Here is a 24234-nt window from a genome sequence, read left to right as displayed (position 1 = left end):
AGGTGGACCTGTTGCCTCCCCGGACTCCACCCATTGCCGCTCTGGTATTTCCTGACCGAGGGTCCCCTCGGCACCGATGCCCTAGCACACAGCTGGCCGCGGGACAAGCGGAAGTACGCCTTCCCCCCAGTGAGCCTCCTTGCACAGGTCCTGTGCAAGGTCAGGGAAGAGGGGCATCAGGTTCTGGTAAGTGGCGCCAGACTGGCCCAACCAGACCTGGCTCTCGGATCTGGTAGATCTGACGACGGCCCCCCCCTGGCCCATTCCCCTGACGAAGGACCTTCGGTTGCAGGGGAAGGGCACGTTGTGGCACCCCAACGCAGGCCTCTGACATGCCTGGCCCCTGGACGGGACTAGGGCTTGCCGTTAGCGGTCCGGGAGACTGACTTACAGGCTAGAGCCCCGCCTCTAGGCGGTTATACGCTTATGAGTGGCGCCATTTGTCCTGGTGTTCTCCCCGGGAGGAGAACCCGCGGAGTTGCCTGATCGGATCAGTGCTGACCCGCAGGTAAGTATCTCCGTCAGCACGACCTGGTCACCAGGTTCCTCAGGAGCGCGAGAAGGGTGTATCCACCTTGACCATGCTCCGTACCCTCTTGGGACCCTAATGTGGTCCTACAGGGCCTTGGTAAGCCCTGGTGAGCCCCTAAGAGTTGCCAATCTTCCTCAGTTGTTGATGAAAGAAGCACTCTTGGTGGCGCTCACCTCCATCAAGAGGGTGGGGGACCTACAGGCATTCTCTGTGTCCCAAAGGTGCCTGGAACTTGGGTTCGGTAATTCTCACGTGATGCTGAGATCCTGTCCCGGCGACGTGCCCAAGCTTTCCACTACTCCCGTCCGGGATCAGGTGGTGAACCTGCAGGCGCTCCCCTCCGGGGAGGAAGACCCAACCCTTTATGTGTTGTGTCCAGTACGCGCGCTGCGCTTCGGTCTGGACCGCACACGGAGTCTCAGAAGCTCTGAGCAGCTCTTTGTCTGTTCTGGGAGACAGCACCCGGGGGGGGCTGTCCCAAACAGAGGTGGCGCACTGGGTGCCTATCCCAGGATCGCCGTGCCCGCTCGCAGTGAGAGCCCACTCCACTCGTGGGCACTGGCACAGGGCGCCTCTCTGGCAGACATTTGTAGAACTGCGGGTTGGGCTACGCCCATTACCTTCACAAGGTTTTACAATCTCCATGTGGAACCAGTTGCAGCACATGTCCTTAACGTAGCCAACGTTTAGGTTGGGCTCCTGGGTTGGGCGTACGCCTGCGAAAGCGCCTTCTCCCCTCCTCAGGTGAGACTAGTGCGCTATTTTAGCCTCTCTACTTTCCCCTCTCGCGGCGAAGTATAGGCATTCCATCCATCACTAAACATTTGCACTTGGTAACAGACTGAGCGGAGCCGTCTGTTGGAACCAGGTCCGGTATAGGTAGAGCATCCCTGCTCAGGCAGAACCCTGTACTAGGACTAGTGCCCCATATGTAGTGACTCCCCTCTGGGTCGTCCCGTGTGTTGAATTCCTCACTCATGATTTCCCGATTGGTGAATCTGTGACCTCCCCGCCGATGGTAATCCCACCTGGATTTGTTCCCCTACTCGGGCTGACACCTTTTTGCGCATGTTGTTCTCCCCGCCTGGAGACCATGTTAGTATCTCCACATGTAACCTCCCCTCCGGGTAGGATGTGGCCTCCGTAACACACTCTTCAAGAGGAGAGCAGTGTTTCCCCAGTGTTCGGCTCCGGACAGCTCCTCGCTACTAGAGGCGTACGCCACTGTCCGTGAGGCCGTCAGTACAGGCTTCTCAGTATGACCAATACTATGTGACTGGAAGATTACATCTCGCGGTAGCACTCTTGTGACTCGCTAGCCTAGTCAGGGTCGCTCCGCTAGAGGTCGTGATATCGGTGCAAGCGCTGGGGCGTTTAGATAGATCCCCAGTCAGTCTCTCAAACTACGTCGAGAGACCGACTGAAGGGGAACGTCTCGGTTACGGCTGTAACCTCCGTTCCCTGATGGAGGGAACGAGACGTTGTTACTTCATGCCCCAACCCTGCACCGAACCACTGCTGTGACCGGGAGTGCTCTCTCAGGTTCCTCAGTACAAAGGGTGAGTGAATGACCGCCGCCATCTTCCTTTATACCCGTATGTACGGGGCGGAGACTGGCGTGCGTGTGCCATTCGCCAAGCCCATTGGCGTTTTTTTAATTAATTATCTCGGAGAAGGTAGGTTCTCAAGATCAAACCCCAGTCAGTCTCTCAAACAACGTCTCGTTCCCTCCATCAGGGAACGGAGGTTACAGCCGTAACCGAGACGATTTCAAGAACACTTTTCACTTTTTTGTTTGTTGATTGTTTTGTAAGCATTTTTAGTTTTGACTGTTATTTGTGTATAGAATCCGATTTGAATGATTGACTGTGCACATTTCCATTGGTTTCTATGACATATGACTGAACCATGCCAAATGTTTATTAAATCCTGTTTAATAAACATTTATCTTTATTCCTTGCTTCGTTCTTTCTGCTTGATTCGGATTAGTCAAAACATTACAATTGAAAGGGACCTTTGAATGTTGAATGTGTGTGAAAAACACCATGTGTTCTCCAATTATATTCATGATGAAAAATAATATTTTATTTGACAATTCTACAGAAATGCTCGTTCTGTGCATGGTATCAAAATATCTTAAAATAAATGTAAAAATGTTTAACTTACTGTCTGTTTGTGGTTGCACTTAAAATCTAAACATTAAATAAGTGCTATAAATTCGTATGAAAGCATCAATGCTGTTTTGTGAATGTCATTTTACACATTTGTCTGCAACTTCAGTACACAGATGTGTGAATAATCCGCAAATCTAAACATTCAACTAAGAAGTTTTCACATTTAAGTGTTCATGTAAAAATACTTAGTTCTCAAATTCAAATGCTCTTGCTACTGATATACCTTCATAATTCAACTGTCCAGGCTATAAATGGAAAATAGACCGGTGAATGAAATGATGGATTTTAACCATTTAGAAATGTGCAAAAAAAAGGTGTAACATCTGGGCTGCTCCCCAGATGTAATTCATTGTACTGTACCAAGACACCCACGTTCACTCTTAAAAATAAAGGTCTTTCACGATGTCATTAAATAACCGTTTCGTTTAAATGGTTCCAGAACCTTTACATCCAAAAAACCTCCAGGTTCTTCAAATACATAAAAACCTGAAGTGTAATGTTATACAGAAGCCACCAGAAGTACACAAAATCAATAGTAAACTGTAAATGCCTTAAAAAGCAGCACGTAAAGTCAATCCTGAGATTTGTGTGCAGAAGTGAAAGAAAGATTATTTTATTCCGTGTATTCATTCAATGAATGTGCTGCTATGATTGATGTTTATAATTTAGCATTATATAAATAAAGAGAGGTCTCATTTAAATAATACAAACATTAAGATCAAGACAATCATACAATAAAATATGAAACAATTGTTTAAATGAGATTAAAATTGCATATTTTATATTTTTACCTGAAATTGATATACTTTTACATTTAAATCATGACTTTCAAATTGCTCTTAATTATATCAGTAAACAGTCCAAAACAAACAGCGTTATTTGTTTAATGTCTTAATGATATTTTGGTAGAGAGAGTTTTATAGTTGGCTCAAAAAAATGTGTTTTTAACACAAAACACATAATCTTGTGCAGTTACTGAAGTATTGAATACATTTGCAATTGCAAATCACTCGCATCACTTGAAATGTGTTTATGTATCGAAAATACATGAACACATTTCACTCATCTATATGCTTCAGAGCAGAGGTTCTCAAACGTCTTCACCCCCTTTGTGTAGTGTGCATTCTTAACTTTTGAGAATATGGCATGGCTTTAAAAGCTGTGCACAACCATCACAATAATCGCATGTTAACATTATGTTTTTTACATTTAGGAGGAAAACCTCGATCTCAGAGACCCCGCAGCCGGATTACTGCTCCCTGTAAAACAGGAAATGTCAGAAGAAACGGGAGAGTCGCATCTGCTGATCTCTTTATTGTGCATAACAAGTACAAACAATTATTTTGAAAGCATAAACCACATTCTTTTGTCTGCGTTTCCCGCACAGCTGCTCCAGCTCAGCGTCTCTCCTCTTCAGATCATCAATCTCCTGCTTCAGTTGCTTCAAGACTCCTTCAGCTCGACTCACTTCAGCTTTTTCCTGATCTCTGATCAGTTGTGTCACCTCAGAGCGGCTTTTCTCGAAATATGAGATGAATTCGGTAAAGATAACCTCACAGTCCTCCACTGCTGTCTGTGAAGAGCGCTGTTGGGACACATTACAATCAGATCAAACCGCTACATCACACCACATGTACGCCATAGTCATAGTCAAGGGGTGGTGCAACGGTGTGTCGTGCATTCTGACTTGTTTACAACGTTAAACGTGCGGTCTTCTCATGCCTAACATGGTCAACTTGTCAAAATACGAGTTGGACGTATGACATAGAATTTCTGTGCTCGATACACTCCACCAGTGTTCGAACAGGTTTCGGAAAGTTTTTTCGAACATGATAAATCGTTACGTAACAACTTTTCTCTGTCCCTTATTTGACAATTCTCCCGGAAAAATCAACCGGCACGCCCACGCATGAACCATGGAGAGCGGGAAAAACGGTGGATATAACGCTGGATTTGGATATTGTTTGCAACATATAGATGGAGCGGCGGTCCCAGCGCTAAAAGACTCTTGACATGAACCGCACGTGGTAAGTGAAACTGATCTCTGTGTTCTGGGCAATGTGTGTGCACGTGCTTCAGATCCGCTCCCCACACGCATTGCATGTTTTCGGAAATAATCTCCTTACCTGCGTATACATTTGGGCGGTTTTAGTCAAATCACACCACTAACTGACGTAGATTTGTGTGGGTTTGGTTACACGAGGCGTTTCAGGCAGGTCTGGGTGAGCATTCGCTTTTTGATAGAATTAATCTTTTGTTCCGACACAGTTTAGCAATTTTACGTGTCTAATACATGCATAGGCAACTTATACGTAACACACCAAAGACACAGAAAAACACATATCCGCACAAATATGCCCCCTTTAACTGTCACACACATCAAAATACAGCTCTTCTTTGTTTATTAATTAATTAATTATCTCCTATGTAATGTTAACTGTATACTTACAGTACATTTGTTAATTTAGTGACGCATCAATTATATAATTTATTAATGCAGTGGATCGTCACTAAACTCCGCCTACTCGGGTCGGGTCGTGGGTAATATTAGCCGTTAGATTGAGCATCGTTCTTCACTTCAAATTTCTACCGGAAGTGGTAGACCAAGCGGGACTTGAATACTATTTTCAACATACTACGATATGGGACATGCTAATTCTACTTTCGAATACTATTTAGGGTCGATTTTATGCAGATCGGGCCGCAGCAAACGACATTTAGATTTAGTAATTTAGCAGATGCTTTTATCCAAAGCGACTTACAGATGAGGTAAACAATGGAAGCAATTGGAACAGCATAAGGACAACAAAAAGCACAAGTGCAATCGAAAACCTAGTCTCATTATAGCCAGTGGCGCAAAAAGTGGGTATGCGCTATATGCGGCGCATAGGGGCGCCGCACCATGGGGGGCGCCAACGCGATGGTTGAAACATTTTGAAATAATAAAGGTTTAATAAATTTATCTAAAAGTTATATAAGTTATTGTATGTATAAAAAGTTATATACATTTTAGAGGACTAACAGGCTAGGCACCGGTGCCCTCATAAGATTCCATCATATTATTTATTTAGACATAGAAGGGTAATATCGCGAGTGGGCGGGGCGCCGTGAGCGCTGAGTGAGCGCTGCAGAAGTAACGTTAGTGACGTTGACATAGGAATTTGAAAAGATGGATAAACCAAAAAAGCCTTCGGGGGCTAAAAATAGAAAAAGAAAGAGGGAAAATGTGATGGCCTGTCAAGGGATGAGACAGCAGCTAAACAAGTGGATGGTGAAAGGCAACAGGTAGGATTTAAAATGTGACGTCTATTCTTGCAAATACAATATTCATCAAGTTAACAGACTAACGTTAGCTAGCGAGCTTGCTGAGCAATCGACCGTGGAATCATGAATAGATTTGCTACCAAACTTGGAGGCTTGCAAATATAAATTCTAACTTAATGCAAAATAATGTTGCTGCTGATATCTACATTTAGATTTTGGTTAAACCCTATTGTACCAATGCCATGCATGACATATCTCAATGTTATTAAAGTAATATAACAACTGGTAAATATAAGGTAGCATGCACAATAAATGACTAGAAGCTGAAAAACATTACTTATGCAATGAGGCTGGTTTATCATGGAAAATTATTTTTTCCGTTAGCTTTATGTTAGCTCAGGTGTGCTGTCAGATATACAGGCTACTTTACATCTGCTGGGTGACATGGAAGCTGTAATTAGGGCCACATTTCTCTCTCTTTAAAATCTGTGCTATATGTGTATGTATGTATGTATGTATATATATATACATCAGCACAGACCTTTAAAAAGGGAGAGATGTGACCCTGTAATTACTTTTCTATATGTATGTGTGTGTGTGTGTGTGTGTCATATTTGTACTTTTTAAAATCCCAAATGTTAATGTAATTTCAACATCAGCACAACCTTACTGCATAATAGTTGTATTATCTGATGCCATCCCTAGGCTGATTTAAAAATTGAATTTTTGCTGCTATATTTAACAGCGAGTTTATTTTATTCAGGTGTGAGGATGGGGGATCAGGAAAGACAGGGGAAGGCAACAGGTACCGAACGGTTCAACACGAATACGTGTATTGCTACACCCCTAGGAAAAAGTTATATGGAACATCTATTACATAATGTTTGTTTGACAATGTCTTAGTGGAGAAGAACACAGGCAAGGGGTAAAAGAGACAGACATGAGGTCGGCGATGGCATCAAGCAAAGATGAGACAAGTGATGACATCAGGTAGGAGTTATATTAGTTAGACCACTCCAAACTAAATGTTTGAAGTTCTGTTGACCAACCTATTCACTGTGTCCTTTTTGAGTAAAAATAGTGCAGACATAGACGGAAAGCCACTCACCACTGAGGAGGAATTGGAGGAGAAAATGGTAAAGGGAGGTGGAGATGAGGTGGAAGAGAATGGGGAACCGAGAGGTGAAGAAGAGAGGGAGGTGGAAATGGAACAGAGAGGTGAAGAAGAGAGGGAGGTGGAAATGCAACAGAGAGGTGAAGAAGAGAGGGCTGAGACAAGGGATTACTCAGAAGATCCATCTGACTGGCCACCCCCACACCAGATTGGGGACTCATTTAGGCAGTGTATGGTTGAGAATGGCCCTCAGAAATGTCCTGATGGACCATATCCAAGATCAGACAAGAGTAGAAGGTGTTTTTCCAAAGCATACTGTTTTCGTTCAATGTCCAATGGAGAAAAAGTGCAGCGTGATTGGTTACTGTACTCCAAAAGCACAAATAAAGTGTATTGTTTTGCGTGTAAGCTTTTTGGTGGAGCTAGAGTTGTTGACACACGCTTTGTGGTGGGGTACAATAACTGGCAGTGTCTTTCAAAAACACTGCAGCACCATGAAACCAGTGGTGATCACATAAATGCGTATCTGTTGTGGAAAGAATTAGCATCACGCTTACGCCTTGGTAAAACTATTGACAGAACACTTCAAAAAGCCATAGATGCTGAAAAGGCACACTGGAGAAGTGTGTTAACGAGAGTGATTGACTGCATACTATTCCTCGCAGAAAGGAACTTGCCACTAAGGGGGAAGAATGCTAAGTTAGGAGATCCTAAAAATGGAAATTTCCTGGGTGTCCTTGAGGTCATAGCACGATATGATGTCACACTAGCAGAGCATTTTAGGAAGGTAGCTTCTAAAGAAACCACAGGGTATCTTTCCTGGTGCACTCAAAATGAATTTTTAGATTCAATTTCGGAATGTGTACTTAGTCAAATGTGTGCCCAGGTCAAAGCCTCCAAGTACTTTGCTGTGGAGTTGGATTGCACACCTGACATTTCAAAGCAGGAGCAGGCCTCTGTAATAATCCGGTATGTTCATACAGACGACAAAAAGAATGCCACCATCAATGAGTCTTTTGTTGGCTTCACAGTCGTGAAAGACACAACTGGTAAAGGCCTCACAGAAACACTGACTGGGGTGCTGGATAAACTGGGGTTGGAAATGGCTAACTGTAGGGGGCAGAGCTATGACAATGGCTCAAATATGAGGGGTATACACAAGGGTGTGCAAACATTGGTTCAGCAGAAGTGTCCAGAGGCACTATTTATCCCCTGCTGTAGCCACAGTCTGAACCTTCTGTTATGTGATGCTGCGTCATCAAACAGAACATGTCTAACCTTTTTTGGCACTCTCCAAAGACTGTACACCATTTTTTCAGCTTCAGTGAAGAGGTGGGATATTCTGAAAGAATTTGTGGACATAACACTGAAGCCTCTGAGTGATACCAGGTGGGAAGCAAAAATAGGCTCTGTCAAAGCTGTACGTTTCCAGTTAGGGGGCATTCTTGATGCTTTGGAAAAGCTTGAGGAAGTCGAAAAAGATAGCAAAACCGTCTCAGAGGCAAAGTCGCTGTCTAGTGAAATTGTCAGCATGGAGTTCCTCATGTGCCTCCTGGTTTGGTATGATCTATTGTCAGAGATCACCTATGTCAGCAAGGCAATGCAAGCAGTGAACATCTCGATGGACACTGCCATTAGAATGATAGAGTCTCTTAAAGAATTCTTGCATAAGTATAGAGTGGAGGGCTTTCAAAAATCCCTTGACATTGCACGCCAAATAGCCATTGAGATGGATGCTTCCCCTGAGTTTAGAGAGAGACGTTTCAGAAAGCAAAAGAGATTTCATGGTGATGATTCCAGCACTGGCCATTATGAACAGGAACCTGAGACCCATTTTAGGTGCATGGTTTTCAATACAATTGTTGACACAGTAATTCAGGAGTTGTCTGACAGATTTTGCAATCTTCAGCTTGTGTCCGAAAAGTTTAAGTTCATTTTTAAAATGGAACACATGACAAAAGCTGAGTTGGAGGAATCAGTGACAAGATATGCCCTAGCTACCAATGATGTTTCAAGGGATATCATTCAGGAAATTTATCCAGCGAGCCGTCTACTTAGGGGTCATGAAAAGGCTCTGGAAAATTTAAATTTCCTCCTACGGGAGAACCTTGATTTGGTTTTTCCAAATGTAACAGTAGCCCTGAGAGTTTTCCTCACGATGCCTTTGACAGTTGCCTCTGCGGAGCGATCATTCAGCAAGCTAAAGCTGATAAAGACGTACCTTCGTTCCAACATGAGTAATGATCGCTTAACCCAATTAGCAGTCATTTCAATTGAAAACAGTGTGGCACGAACCATTTCATTCGATGCAATACTAGATAAATGGGCAAGTGAAAAGGCACGCCATGTTACAATTTAGTAGAAACTAAAGAGCGCTTCTGAATGTTTGGTAGCAACATTGTTACTATATTGGGTATTGAGAACTGGTGACTGACTAGTTTTAATTGTTTATTCTGTTTGTAACTGTTTATTCTGTTTGTAACTTTTTATGATTTGTTAACATTGTTAATAATATGTATATATTTGTGTTCATATACCATAGGCTTACAATAGCTGTCTGATATACTTTGAAAATAAACCTTTATTATTTCAAGCCAATACATGATGATGTCCGGCACACTTTTTTATTAAGCGGGGGGGGGCGCCAAAATTGTTTCTGCATACCCCCCTAACACTGGGTAGTTGCGCCCCTGATTATAGCCAACCACAGTCTCGATTCGATGGTTTGGGCAACCAACCTGTAGTAATTCAAACGATTTATGATCTTAAATTTGAAAATGTAATCATAGGATGCATGTCACACGAGCTGTTTTATCCGACCACTTTTTAAAATATGGCACGGTTATACACGGTTGTATACACACGCATCCCTACCTTGTAAGACTCGACACCTGCTCCTAACTCATGAAGCTCCTTCTCTCTCTCCTGGATTCTCTGCTGGTACAGTCTCCGAATCTCCTTCAACTTACAATAAGGACAAACAATCTGTTGATCAGCCCAACCGTTGACATTCCCCATTTGACCATGTTCAGGGCAGATCACATATAGTCGTCCGGTGGCATCCTTGTGTTGCTTCCCCGAGTGAAGATTCTCATGTTGCTCAAGATGATCCTGACAGTAAGAGGTTCGACACTCCAGACAGGACCTGACGGCTTTGTGCTTTCTTCCAGTGCAAATGTCACAGTCCACATCTTCAGCTTTTGTCATCAGTTTCTCAACCATTTCAGCCAATATTGGGTTTTTATTCAAAGTAGATCTTGGACTGCAGGTCTTTCTGCACTGAGGGCAGCGGCAGACTCCCTTCTGATCAGCTTGATTCCAGTAGTCAGAAATACATTTCATACAGTAACTGTGTCCGCAGGAAACCGTCACGGGGTCCTTCAATAGATCCAAACACACTGAACATTTTAACAGTTCCTGAGATACCGAAATACTGGATTCAGCCATTTCACTGCGTGTACACAATGACAAAACACAAAACTCATGTCACTTTGTCATTAGACAACGAGAAGTGTTATCAGCGGTTCGCACCCTCGATAGTGCACTTACTGTCATTACTTTTATCTGTCATTGCTTACTGACACTATCATGGTGAACCAAGGCATTAATGAAGGCATTAGGCATTAAGCAGGTACCCAGCTGTCTTTTATGCGAGCAGAAGTCCACAAAATAAGACAAATAATAAATATCCCCCTTGTGGCGAGACAAGATATAAGTTTCGCTAATGCTTTTCAAACGTGACAAATATGAACATTACCTGCACAGCGAGGAAAACATGGAGAGCTGGAAACAATCCTACACACAAAAACAAAGCTATTAAGGTTATTACACAATAATTACAACAATGTCACGTGTTTCTTGTAAGACAGTTTATAAGTCTGATAAATGTCTGAAAGCGCTCACCTGCGCACTTTACCGTCAGAACCCCGTAGATTTATATCAGCGGGAAGAATGACTTGAATATCAATATAATATCAATTTTTATGCTGGTATTTAACTCTTAACGATTTACACAATTAAAGAAAGTCTTGTTTCCGAGCTGATTTTCATTCAGTCGTCCTCTGGTGCCCAGTAAACCGAAAGTGAAAGCGTCATAGTATTTCCTGTGATTCTTAAAGGGACACTCACCCCAAAAATGAAAATTCTGTCATCCTTGAATTAACTTCAAGTTGTTCCAAACCTGTTTACATTTCTGTGATCCATTGAACACAAAGAAATATGTGGAAAAACTTTAGCAATTAGATTACGAAGAAGGATAAATAAATAATTCACTCGAGAAATGAACTTCAATCAGGTAAAACAAAAAGGTCAAACTAAACCAAGTTTATTTGTTATAAATCGAGTTAGTACCTCATTGTGTTTTAAACAACTTCATTCGTGTATTTTTCATAAAACAAAATACCATAGGTCATATCGTGACATAAAAATCTTAACTTCTATATATCAAGTGACACTCACTTAATCACTTTGCCCACTTTTACTCATCAGATTTGTAAAAACCTTAACTGGTTTCTACACTTTTTGTGTATTTGTGTAAATGTATATTTCACATAACTAGCCATTTTTTCTTTCTAGTCTTTTGTCTGTGAAGAAGCATTCACGAAAGTTTTATATTGTATTTGTTCACCTGACAATGACTTGACAGGACTTTTGTAGGAGACCGCCATCTAGTGTTGTGGAAAATTGATCTTGTAGTTTCAAAAAATTGCTCAAACAAAGAAGGTCCAGGTGTCAAAGAGTAAACTTTATTTGTTCGAATCAAGTGAGATCTTCCCAAAGCATCCCAAGTTACAGTGTTTTCAAGCCTATATTTATAGTGAAAATGATGCAACTGATGTCTTCCGTTACACCAATCGGGTAAAGTCCTGTTATCTCTTATTTTTAATAACCAATAGCCCTGCTTCTGCCATCAAAAGATCCCAGGCAACAGGATACGTATTTAATCGTGGTTGGCGCATAAACAAATAATTCATGTGCCCATATTTGGACACTTTTCCGGTTCTCTTCCGGTGAAGCAACTCAGTGAACTCATAAGGTGTCCTTGACCATGCAATGCATTGGTTAGAGGAAAGCACCTAAGTTTTCTGTATCTCATCCTCTGAACTTTATTTGAACCTTAGGCCTCAGGCCTCTAGGCCTCACAGACATCACTGGATTTTATATTGCTGTAAAATGTTGAAAAGTATTCTTAAACATGCTATACAAGTATTTTTATGTAAATAATCATTAAACTGGTATACTGATTGTAACATTAAGTCATTAAATCATTTTAGTCACTTGCTCACAATCATCATAACTAATACTTCTATTATTCCTATGAATACTTCTTAATGCTTTATGACTGATAAAAAGTGTGATAATGAAAAAATGCCGCCCCGGCACCTGCCCGGTTCGCCCGTGCCTAAAACCGCCACTGCACTGCATAAATGATTCGTGTTGTGTTAACATGTAATTGTTACAACTAGGCAGAGGATTTATATTTCCCAGCATGCTTTGTGTTATTTAGATTAAGTGTTGTGTTATGTGTTTTTCAGTAAAGAGAAACACTTGTTAGGGTTTAATGTATAATAATTGATCTTTGAGATTTAGAGGAGTTTGTTATATTTTAAGTTGTGGAAACCATTGTTTAGAAAAGCGTTGCCTTTGCTTAGGTAGTGCGAGGTTACATATTTTATTAGAGTTTCTGTTAAGCTGGGTTGACTTTATATCTTGTTAGAGAAAACAAAACGTGGAAAACATTTAATGAGAATAGAAAATGTTAACATTTAAAAATCATGTTTGTTTAACAAACATAAATCTGGCAACTGGAACGTAATGAAATGATGCTGAGTAAACCCAACTTTATTATGTGATAAAGTTCACTTTATTAGAGACCTAAATTGTGATTTAAGTGTTTCTTAGCAGTATATATTATCAGGTGTTTGTATCTCTCTGGTTTTAGACCAAATATTTAAAAGGTATAATGTAAATAAAGTGAACATTTTGTATATCTCTTGACCAGTAGGTGGCGCTTCTGTACAATCTGTAGGATCAAGGATATCATTTGATTTCAAGAACACTTTTCAAGAACTATTTTTGTTTGTTGATTGTTTTGTAAGCATTTTTTTTTAATGTTATTTGTGTATAGAATCCGATTTGAATGATTGACTGTGCACATTTCCATTGGTTTCTATGACATATGACTGAACCATGCCAAATGTTTATTAAATCCTGTTTAATAAACATTAATCTTTATTCCTTGCTTTGTTCTTTCTGCTTGATTCGGATTAGTCAAAACATTACAATTGAAAGGGACCTTTGAATGTTGAATGTGTGTGAAAAACACCATGTGTTCTCCAATTATATTCATGATGAAAAATAATATTTTACTTGACAATTCTAGAGAAATGCTCGTTCTGTGCATGGTATCAAAATATCTTAAAATAAATGTAAAAATGTTTAACTTACAGTATGTCTGTTTGTGGTTGCACTTAAAATCTTAATCTAAACATTAAATAAGTGCTATAAATTTGTATGAAAGCATCAATGCAGTTTTGTGAATGTCATTTTACACATTTGTCTGCAACATCAACTTCAGTACACAGATTTCTCGACAAGCATTTACTTTTCTCTACATCAGTTTCTTAAGAATACAGTGCAATTTATATTGACAAGAAATATTTAGGCCTCTTGTTTTATAAGGTGTAATCCTTCTGGAGCCAAAAGACCTCTTTCCCAAGTCAAAATGAAACACAAAAACATTCTGCAAAAAGGTAATATTTTATTTTAACTGTTGTAAGATCAATGTCTTAAGTTACTTTTACAGTATTCTTCCTATATAGCTAATAGAAAGAAGGCTGAGGCCCGTCTAATGGCGGGGGTCCACCTCCACCTCCTCTCACCCCATCTGAGGAGTTGGCTCTTTCACTTAATAAAGGTCGCCCTGTGGTCGATGGGATTCCAGAGGGCACTTCGTCAGACTTTGCTACCTCCCACAACAACTCAAGTGACTTGGTACAATGTAGGAATACCATATTAGTACTTAGGATTATTTAGTCATACGTTTGGACAAAACGATCATTACCTCTTGTCATTAGGAAGAAGGCTAAATGCTTCCCAAATGCAGTCATTGTTTCACTTGTGCATTATGCATAGATATTCTATTTTACAGCATATGCTGTACACAGGAATCTGTTTTTTTATTCTTGCATGTTCCTAATGCCTTTATTCAGTGTCTGTCATACTTTAGTAATTTACACATTGGGTATATTTTTTTCTTGCAGTTGCTGATGGACGCATTGTATTATTGGATCCTCCTGAAACCACACAGTATATCACAATTGTTAGTGATGCATTTTCCATCTACCTCTACACATAATCTTAGCAGTGTAAGAACTTGTCCCTGGTTGTCCTTATTTACATAATGTTACTATGTGCAGATTTTCTCCTTCAACCATCTTATTTACTTTGCCTTCCTATTCCATCTATTAAGGCAAATTAAAAAAACGGACATGGATATGGACCTTATACAGCTTCAGCTAGAGGAGAAAAAGCTGGCCATTAAAAAGGCCAACCTTGAAATAGAACTACTGGAGCATCGCCTTAAGGTGAGAATCATATGTGAACATGAATCTATACACACACACACAAAATAACAAAGTAATAAATACAAATCTGTCATGTCTCTTTTATTTCAGGATATGAAGAAATAGAACACATTAAATAAAGTGATTTTGACAAATCATGTCTCTAAGCATTCTGCCATCTCTGTGGTCTGCTAGATTCAATGGGTGTTGTTCTAGGTCATCTTCATCAGGACAGTGGGGATGCCTCTCTCCTCTTATTGTGGCAATGTTGTGAAGTACCACACAAGCAACTGTGATGTCACATGCCCTATTTGGAGTGACCCTGAGCCCACGCAGACACTGAAACCTTGCCTTCAGAATGCCTATTGTCATCTCCACCTTGGCCCGTGTTCTGCTGTGAGACCGGTTGAAGCGTGTCTGTGGTCCGGCCTCAGGATCAGGGTAGGGTGTCATCATATAGGGCAGGCAAGGGTATCCTCTGTCTCCCAGCAAGTAACCATAGAAGTGTCCTGTAATGTTTGAGGTGTTTTGTAAATGTAATAAAGACTACAAGCATTTGTCTAACAAAACGTACCCTGTTGAAATTTGTTGCACAGAGATGACTCTCTAAATATTCTGGCATCATGTACAGACCCAGGCCATTTTGCCTCAACATTAGTGCTGAGGTGAGTTGCATCACATATTACCTGTGAAGAAAAATAAGTTTATTATTTGTAACACCAATATTAAGGAGCCAAAATATAGCCATTACCTGCACATTGATGCTATGCACAGACTTCCTATTAACATAGTCTCCCTCATTGATTGATGGAGCTTTAATAGGAATGTGGGTGCCATCAATGCACCCAATCACGTTTGGGAACCCTGATATTAAGATTAATAACAAGTTTAAAAAGTCTGTGTAGCCTTTACGTCTATGTGTGTGCAGTCAAAATAAACCTATTAAGAAATGTCATTTAATTTAAGTAGATGACAGAATTTCTGAGAGCAAACCTGCCACCCTGTGGAATTCTTCTTTAATAAAGCGCACGGGTTTATGGCCAGGGAACTGTACAAAAGTGTGTAGAAACCGTTTCAGTGCCATGCATACTGTACGAACTGCTCTACACACTGTTGCCTTTCCCACATGCTCTGCATCGCCCACATTGTAGAGAAAACTCCCCGTAGCAAAAAAGCACAGAGCAATACAAAGAATTTGTTCGGCACCAAGCGCTGACCCGCTGTTTGTCACATTTGAGATGTGTGGTTTTAGTAGGTTTGTTAAATAAATTAACGACTCCCTAGAAAAACGATAGCGCTCCTGCAAATATTCGTTAGGATAAGAAAAGACATCGATACGTGGTCTTATCACCCTCTCACTGCGAAAAACCCCCTTATAATCTGTGCCTCTACGTCCACAGGATCCTCATCGAAAGGGCACGCCATGCTCGGAAACCTCTCTGAAACAAACTAACCCTGCAACATAACCTGCTCAGGAGCAAGTTATCATCAGAGAGTCAGTTGCTATGGTTACTTACATAACCCGAAAGTTACCTCCGTTTTTGGAACCGAAAGCAGAGGTTATCCGCTTACTTACTCCTAAACTTACCCGGGTAAGTCACATAACCTGCTTTCTGGAATACACCCCAGGTTTGTGCTGTTGAATGCATCTGTAAAGCAGTGCAATATCAGGTTATATCAGCGTTTCTCAAACTGTGGGGCGCGCCCCACTGGTGGGGAATAGAGACGTGACAGGTGGGGCGCACCAAACGTGAGAAAATCTTCCTTTTTATGCCTTACATGGAAACGTGAGATCAAATCTGCCGGAATTTTGTATTCATGGTTACAAATGAAATTGTAGTGAGGTAGGCGAGGCGAGAGCCGGGATTCGAGGCCGGTGCGTGAATGATAACGAGCGTCAGCTGTACGTACACCGGTCTGGTATCACGGAGGAGATTGTGAAGCATAAGTGGACGAGCGACCGGACAGTCATTAAGATAGGACCGGGCCCGGAAATTGTGTTTGTGTTTTGTCTTTTACGTCCTTGTTTATTTGATTTGATTAAAGATGTTAAATGTCCGCCGGTTCCCGCCTCCTTCCTTCCCTTCATGGAACTTACACTGATGCCGAAACCCAATAGTACGGTGCGCGTACAGCTGACGCTCACTATCATTCACGCAACGGCCTCGAATCCCGGCTCTCGTCCTGCCTACCTCGCTACAATCACCCCAAACAACACTAAAATAAAGTTTAACAAACTGAACAAGTGCTTTGTTTGTAATTGAGAGAGTAAAAGATAAACAAGTAAAATAATTTTGAATATAAATGAAAAGATTATAAAAAAATTGAAGACATCTTGGCAGTAAACCAAGCGTTAAACAGCACAATCCTGTTTGCTCAGTTCTACAGAATAATGAAAGAGATACTGAGAGACCACGGAGATTCCCTAACTTGCTCAGACCAGTTAGAATAAGGGGGGCTGGCTCTGAAAGACTGTTTAAGTCTATATACAGGTAATAATACAGTTCAGTCCACCACTTGTACAACTCAGAACTCCTGAAGTTAAATACAGGTAAGTTGCAGTCCTTTTTTCTGTCTATTTATACAGTTCTTGATATGAATGCCGTCTTTCTAGCAGTTTACAGTCAACTTGAGTCAACAAATGATTACTATTGTTATTCTTTTATTATTATTATAAAAATGCCAATAGTTTTCTAAGAGATTTATATTGATGGTGGTTCTAGATAATATTATGAGCTCAATATGAAAGCCATTAGGGCGCTTCAATGATATGTAGTGAATATGTTTATGGAAAAAATGATTCTTGGGGTAGTAAATACTAACCATGCAAATCTGTTCAAATGTACCTAAATATTTTAGCTAGCTACGTTTTTTATTGTACATTTTTTATATTTTAATAATACGTAGTTATTGTCTTTTATGATAGTGTGTGAAAATACATTTGTTGAGGCGATGCAAACTAAGATCCAATGGGATCAAGGGATTGGTGACTGTAATCATTGTGTGCTTATTGAGATATTGCTCATGGACGTGTTATTAATGTGTGAATATTGTGTGAGATTTAGACAGTGGTACTAAAACACAATATGTTAAAACACATTTTTTTAAACTGTTAGTTTGCTAATTCAATTAAACATCAAGAATCAGTGTTGGAACTCAACAATGCCGACAATCAACAAAATGTATCTGCTGCACTATTGAATTACTGTACATTACTCAAGTAATCTAAGATCAACAGAAATCCAACTTTTATAATCTTCTCATTTGTAGCTATGTCTCCAGTGAACATGGACAAACCGGTTTGCCTCATTGACACAACGTCAGATGGGAAGATGTGTGTGCAGCAGTCGGCACTGCAGATCCTGCAGAAGATTGAGCAGCCGGTGGAGGTGGTCGCTGTGGTGGGTCTCTACCGCACGGGGAAGTCCTACCTGATGAACCGTCTTGCTGGGAAACAAACAGGTTGAACATTCACATGCAGCACTGATAGCATCTTACACTTAAGAGAAACAACATGTATTATTTATTATTTATTTATTGATGGTGTGGTATTATCAGGGTTTGCACTGGGCAGCACAATTGAGTCCAAGACGAAGGGAATCTGGATGTGGTGTGTGCCCCACCCCACTAAAGAAGAAACCACTCTGGTGCTGCTGGACACTGAGGGACTTGGAGACGTGAACAAGGTGAAAGAGCACCCACACTACCTAAACACAAGAAGCATCAAATGTCAAAGTTTGAAGGGTTAACCATGCATCCAACTGACTAACAAGAGATGAAGAAAATATGGAACTGACCTCACCAAATACTTATTTTCAATAACAAGTGCATGAATAAAAAGGACCATACACTGTCATCAGTTGCATTTGATAATTACTCTATAAACAAAACCCATTACTTCTTTTCTTTCACTCCATTCCAGTCAACAGTACCCTTAGATGTTTAATAATTTGCATAATATTTTGCAGCCACTATGCATATCACATGGACATATTATTTGTATTTAAATAAAAGTTAAAATATCCATTTGCAAGAATGAGTCGTTTGATAAGGAAACATCTTGTAGTCCATAAACAACCTTTGATATTTAATTTAGTATCCAGCCCAATGATTGTCTCTTTGACAGGGGAACTCAAAGCATGACACCAATATCTTCAGTCTGGCTGTGTTACTGAGCAGCACTCTTGTTTACAACAGTCGAGGGACGATTGACAACAGGGCTATTGAGGAACTGCAGTATCCTTCTGACAATCCACATTCCTTTCAAATCATTTATATATATATTTTACAAATTTGTGCAAATACAACACCAGTTGTAAGAGAAGTCCCTTTTTGTAACTTTAGCGCTGTTTATGTTTTATTGATGTTTAATTATTAAAGTTTGGGAGGAGCAGGAGCAGATAATCAGCTCGGCTGATCCGCTATCAGCAATCACAGCATCCCTCCACCTACCCAGCTTCTCTCCTCGAGCCCACTTCTCCCGCCTGAAGATGCGCTCAGAGCCCGCTCCCCGGACAGCATGCCAAATACTTTTTCTAATGTCATGGTTTACTACATAGCTAGGCTTTGTAAGTTTTAGTAACTGTTTAAAATGTATTTACCTTAAGGAGTAACATATTTTCTTCTATGAATCTTTCTTCTGAGTTGTTGTTTGACAGTTGCTTTGTATTAATGACTGAACAAACTCTCAGATATGTTACTGAACTAACGGAGTGCATTAAGATCAAATCATCAGGAGAGGATGCCGATGAGTCAAGCGAGTTTGTGAAGTTCTTCCCAAGGTTCATCTGGGCTGTGAGAGACTTTACCCTTGAGCTTAAGATCGAGGACAAAGATGCAACAGAGAATGAGTACCTAGAGTTTGCTCTAAAGCTAAAACATGGTAATTAAAAAAATCCTAAAAATTATTTGCGCAGTAGTCTCAGCCTCAGACGTCACGCCCACGATCCGTTGGCTGAACGTCTGATGCATATGACACACTTTTTTATAAACACTTCAGTAAGTTCAAAGTTGTCATCGGATTAGTTACATTTCACAGGATTTCCGGTAGACGTGTGTGTCACATTCTTTAACGGACCGCCTGGAAACAATACGAAGCCGTCTGATCTAAGAAGCAAGATGTCGTGTTTACAGCGGTTGCTATAAGAAATTAATCACGATCAATTAAAGACTTCATTCTCAAAAGTATCCGAGGTTCACGGCATTATCTCATAATAATTTTGTTGCTGTTAACTTTTGACACGTTCGTGAATTTACAGCGGTCTGTTACTGCGGGGACATTTCTAGCCTCTAAACAATAACGCGGCTCAAGACGAAACGTTATTGGTTGCTTTACCTGTCAGTCATATGGCCAATTGGGCGGGCCTTGGCCAAAAAAAGTGACAACAAGTTCTAGACCTTCAGTATGAAGACTACGCGAGACTATTTCCGCAGTGACTTTATAGTAGTTTTGTTCAATATATTTCCCAAAAGATTTGTTTTAGTCAAAGTCATAATTTATGGAGGTGGTACCTTAAGGTTCATAATATATGAATTGTAAGGGTCTACAGTAGCGTTTCTTGAAGTGTGGGGCAGGCCCCACTGGAATAGAGACATGACAAGTGGGGCGCAACAAACTAGAGGAAATTTGGTCATTTAATCTCTATTAATTTCTTTATTTCTTGACCATACACTCAAAACTAAACAACAACACATTTAAATGTAAGGCTTACCTAGAACAACACCAGACTGCGAAGAAAATGCCACATGGAACCATGGTAGCCTACAAGAATGATTTCACGTCAGAATTTCATCTTTTGACAGGAATGTGGCGCTGGATAAGGTATCCATCAATACATTTTTGAAGCAGAACAAAAACTTGAATGTGGAGTGGCGGTACCGGGTATAAAGGTTATCAATGGATAAGGTTGTGACATGGAATGAAAATAACAGTGGAAATTTGGCACCAGCAGACAAAACCAAGACACACAGTTGACCTAAAGTTCTTTACCATTTTGTTGGGGCGATTGGGGACAGGCGGGGCTCCGACCCCTCCCCTACCCACAAAGTGGGGAATGGCAGAAAAAGTTAAACTAGTTTACAGTATGTGTTCATGTTTTCTAGGCACTTCGAAAAAAGTAATGGAGTACAATCTGCCGAGGGAGTGCATCCAAAAATTCTTCCCTTCCAGGACATGCTTCACTTTCCCGTTTCCAACTGCTAAGGAGAATGTGTCTCGTCTGGAGAGTTTGGATCCTTCTGACCTTGATACAAAATTCTTGGAGGTCACAGATCGTTTCTGCAAGTTTGTCTTTCGGGACAGCCAAGTGAAGATGCTGAAAGGTGGATACACTGTCATTGGCAGGGGTAAGTAAAGAGAGAAAATATCTATCTCTTCATTGTTCAGTCGAGATTCTCTTTTCTTTATCAATGTTTTTCTGGTCTTCTTTCCTTCTCTTAAGTTTTTGGTAATCTGGCAAAAATTTATGTGGACACAATCTCTAGTGGGGCTGTTCCATGTCTGGACAACGCTGTGATTGCTTTGGCAATGATTGAGAATGAAGCTGCAGTGAAGGAGGGGCTTGAGGTGTACAAGAGTGGAATGGAAAAACTGAAGACGTCCTTCCCTCTGGAACTGAAGGATCTGTCCACAGAACACCAACATCTCAGCAGAATGGCAACACAAACCTTCATGAAACGCTCTTTCAGAGACACTGATGGAAAGTTCCTAAAATCTCTTGAGGTAGGCCAGATCTCATCACAGTACAATGGCATGAAGAGATGTCAGAGTTTGGTTTTATTAAATGTCCTCTGTAAATGTTATGATTGTAGGAAGACATCAATAATCTCTTTGATGAATATCTTAACCACAATGAGCAAGCTTCAAAGAGAAGATGTGAGAATCTTCTGTCATCCCTTTCTGAAACAATGACAGAAAAACTCAAGCAAGGGTTCTTTGCCAAACCTAGTGGCTATGATCTCTTCTGCAAGGATCTGGAGGACATTGTGGAGAAATACAAGAGACAGACCAATAATGACGTCAAGGTTCTAAATTCAATATCTATACACATGACAGAAATATGAAGACTTTCATCACTGTTGTCATAATTATCAATTGTTTCTGTATTTGTGTATATCATCAGGCTGAAGAGGTCCTAAAGAAGTTTATGATACAGAAGTCTGTGGATTCTAAAGCCATTCTGCAGGCTGACAAAAAACTGACGGAGAATGAAAAAATTATTAAGGGTGAGTCTCAAGCTTTCAAATCCTAATATCCCAGTTTTGTAAATTTGTAGAAGGTTCCTTGTGCCTGTTGAATGATGAGGGACACGTAGACATTGACAAGATGATGTAACAGCTTATACGGTTAAAAATGCTACTAAAAGTAGCACCAAATCGCCACCTTAAATTATATGGTTCTATCTGAGCAGTTTTCAGATATTGAGCGTCAAAGTTTTTCTTAAAAAACTCCCAAATGTCCACAACTTTAAAAAACATCACATAGTCATCCATTTGATGCAAATTGATAATGTTAAATTTTACAAAAAGACAGGTATAACTATATAATTCCAAGATGACGAAATGGTAAAGGTTGTTGGGGTCAGCTGTGGCCTAATGGTTAGAGTGTTGGGCTTGTGATCAGAAGGTTGCTGGTTCTAATCTCAGTGCCAGCAGGTCATGACTGAAGGGCCCTTGAGCAAGACACCTTACCCCTCATTGCTCTGCAGTAATGTGCCACTGTATAAAACTACTTGTAAGTCGCTTTGGATAAAAGCGTCTGCCAAATGAATAAATGTAAATGTAAATGTAAATGTTTCAAGGGTCAAAGGTTTGCACCCGTTAGTTTAGGGTGGCTATTTATGCCATTATTAGAACAGTATCAATGTGGTCCAGATCAGTACTGCTATATTTTTATTGATTGAAAATCAGTTCAATATGTAACTATTTGTGTATTTGTAAACCATGTTTTCTATCTGTTTCGTTAATAAATGACCAGAGCAACAAGAGGAAGCAGCCTTCTTGAAACAGGAAATCAAAGCTAAAGAGGAGGAGCATCGGCAACTAGAGGAGAAGATGGAAGTAGAGAGAAGAAGTTCTGAAGAGAGGATGAGACAGATAAAGGAGAAGATGGATGAAGAGATTAGGCTTCAAAAAGAGGAGGCTGAGCGTGCCATGGACTGTAAACTGAAGGAGCAAACTGCTCTGCTGGAAAAGGGCTTTAAGGAGAAGGCAGACAGGATGACACAAGAGATTGAAGAGTTCAAGAGACAGAGCGCTGAAGCTGAGAGTAACAGAGCTAAAGAGTTGGAAGTGAGGATGGAGGACTCCAAAAGGCAATATGAGGAGTCTATTGCTATTTTGAGGAAGCAACATCAAGAAGAGATGGAAGAGATGCAGCGGAAGACCCATGCACGCCCAGGCAGATGTTGCATCATATGAAATCCATAGTTTCTGTGATTAACTCATCAGAATCATGTAACTCCACAAATAAATAAATCCAATTATTTGCAGAAAAAAAAATAGTTTATTAAGAGCCACTCATTGGCCCTTTGAGGGAATCCAATGTTGGGTTGAAGGTTTCTTGTGTATTCTGTTCTTACTCGGTGCTTTTGACAGAGTCGGCTCTGTACCTTCATATTATACATGAAGTGATGTGACAAAATGGAATTACTGAGTTAAAGGGTAATTCTTTTTCATTTATGTGCTAGATGTGACAAAAAAGTGCTATTCCCTCTTAAAAATCTTAAAATATTAAAAGTTTCCTCTCACAGACTTGGGCCATATTTACACCACATTCTTCAAGTGCCCAATTCCGTTTTTTCATGTAGCGCAGATCGGTTAAAACGCATGTGACAAAGGTGTAATAAGGAAAAAGCACAGAAGTTGTTTTATGCCTCATACATATGTGAAAATAAATCTGATTTGAATCACAAACATGCATTCTTTTTCATGACTATTTTCATTTCTTGACTTATTTCTCGGGGCCATGTGTTACTGACCATTCGAAGATAGTGTGGAAAGCAAAATAATCATTTTACAGCTAAGTTTCTTGCATATTGTGCACTTTTTGCTTCCTTGGTGGCTTAAGCTTTTCCGGGTAGGTACATCGACATTGAATTGTTTTGTCAAGCGATAATACTGGTCACTTTTAAAAAATGATGTAGGCTGGTCGTCATAGAAAAATCTTATCTGGCTTTAAATGGCATAACAACGGATATCCCACAGTGTTATTATTTCAGACTGCTTTGACTGAAGGAAGTCACACTTGGAATTGCATGAGGTTGAGTAAATTATGGGGTAACTTGTATTTCCTTGCTTAATCTTACTTTAATATGTGACCCTGGATCACAAAACCAGTCTTAAGTAGCACCAGAACATTTTTTGAAAAAGACAAATATAAATTGTATGGATCAAAATTATCGATTTCTCTATTATGGCAAAAATCATTAGTCTATAAAGTAAAGATCATATCCCATGAAGATATTTCCTACCCTAAATACTTTCCAATTTTTTTTGTGAGTGGATGGCCTGATACAGTACCTCTGATTAACAACTTCAAAGGCGATTTTCTCCATATTTTGACCACCGTTCGAGTCTACTGAGTTG

General features: G+C 40.4%; 2 protein-coding genes across 4 annotated transcripts; one reads left to right on the top strand and one right to left on the bottom strand.

Moving 5' to 3' along the window:
* Nucleotides 1-4003: 4003 nt before the first annotated feature.
* Nucleotides 4004-11184, bottom strand: LOC306893022 (E3 ubiquitin/ISG15 ligase TRIM25-like). Of its 2 annotated transcripts, none has more exons than XM_079454468.1 (4): nucleotides 10988-11184; nucleotides 10842-10879; nucleotides 9959-10535; nucleotides 4004-4291 (listed from the first exon to the last, which is right to left on the bottom strand). In XM_079454468.1, exons 2-4 carry the CDS (start codon nucleotides 10859-10861, stop codon nucleotides 4019-4021), a joined length of 870 nt encoding a protein of 289 aa, XP_079310594.1. In that variant the 5' UTR covers nucleotides 10862-10879; nucleotides 10988-11184; the 3' UTR covers nucleotides 4004-4018. The 2 variants fall into 2 exon arrangements, with proteins under 2 accessions (XP_079310594.1, XP_079310595.1); XM_079454469.1 differs by having other exon boundaries at nucleotides 9959-10462; nucleotides 10988-11172.
* Nucleotides 11185-17085: 5901 nt separating this feature from the next.
* On the top strand, nucleotides 17086-23566 carry LOC306893012 (guanylate-binding protein 4-like). 2 transcript variants are annotated; one of them, XM_079454455.1, is made up of 10 exons: nucleotides 17086-17200; nucleotides 17920-18111; nucleotides 18208-18335; nucleotides 18776-18885; nucleotides 19341-19531; nucleotides 20752-20994; nucleotides 21090-21370; nucleotides 21460-21672; nucleotides 21771-21873; nucleotides 22625-23566. In XM_079454455.1, the coding sequence occupies exons 2-10, from the start codon at nucleotides 17922-17924 to the stop codon at nucleotides 23065-23067; spliced, it is 1902 nt and encodes a 633-aa protein (XP_079310581.1). In that variant the 5' UTR covers nucleotides 17086-17200; nucleotides 17920-17921; the 3' UTR covers nucleotides 23068-23566. The 2 variants fall into 2 exon arrangements, with proteins under 2 accessions (XP_079310581.1, XP_079310582.1); XM_079454456.1 differs by having other exon boundaries at nucleotides 17158-17200; nucleotides 17932-18111.
* The last annotated feature ends 668 nt before the right edge of the window (nucleotides 23567-24234 follow it).

The sequence above is a fragment of the Barbatula barbatula genome (genome assembly GCF_947034865.1).
Source record: "Barbatula barbatula genome assembly, chromosome: 4".
NCBI lineage: Eukaryota > Metazoa > Chordata > Actinopteri > Cypriniformes > Nemacheilidae > Barbatula > Barbatula barbatula.
The sequence above is the reverse complement of the archived record's forward strand: the minus strand, read 5'-3'. Positions and strand labels throughout refer to the sequence as shown.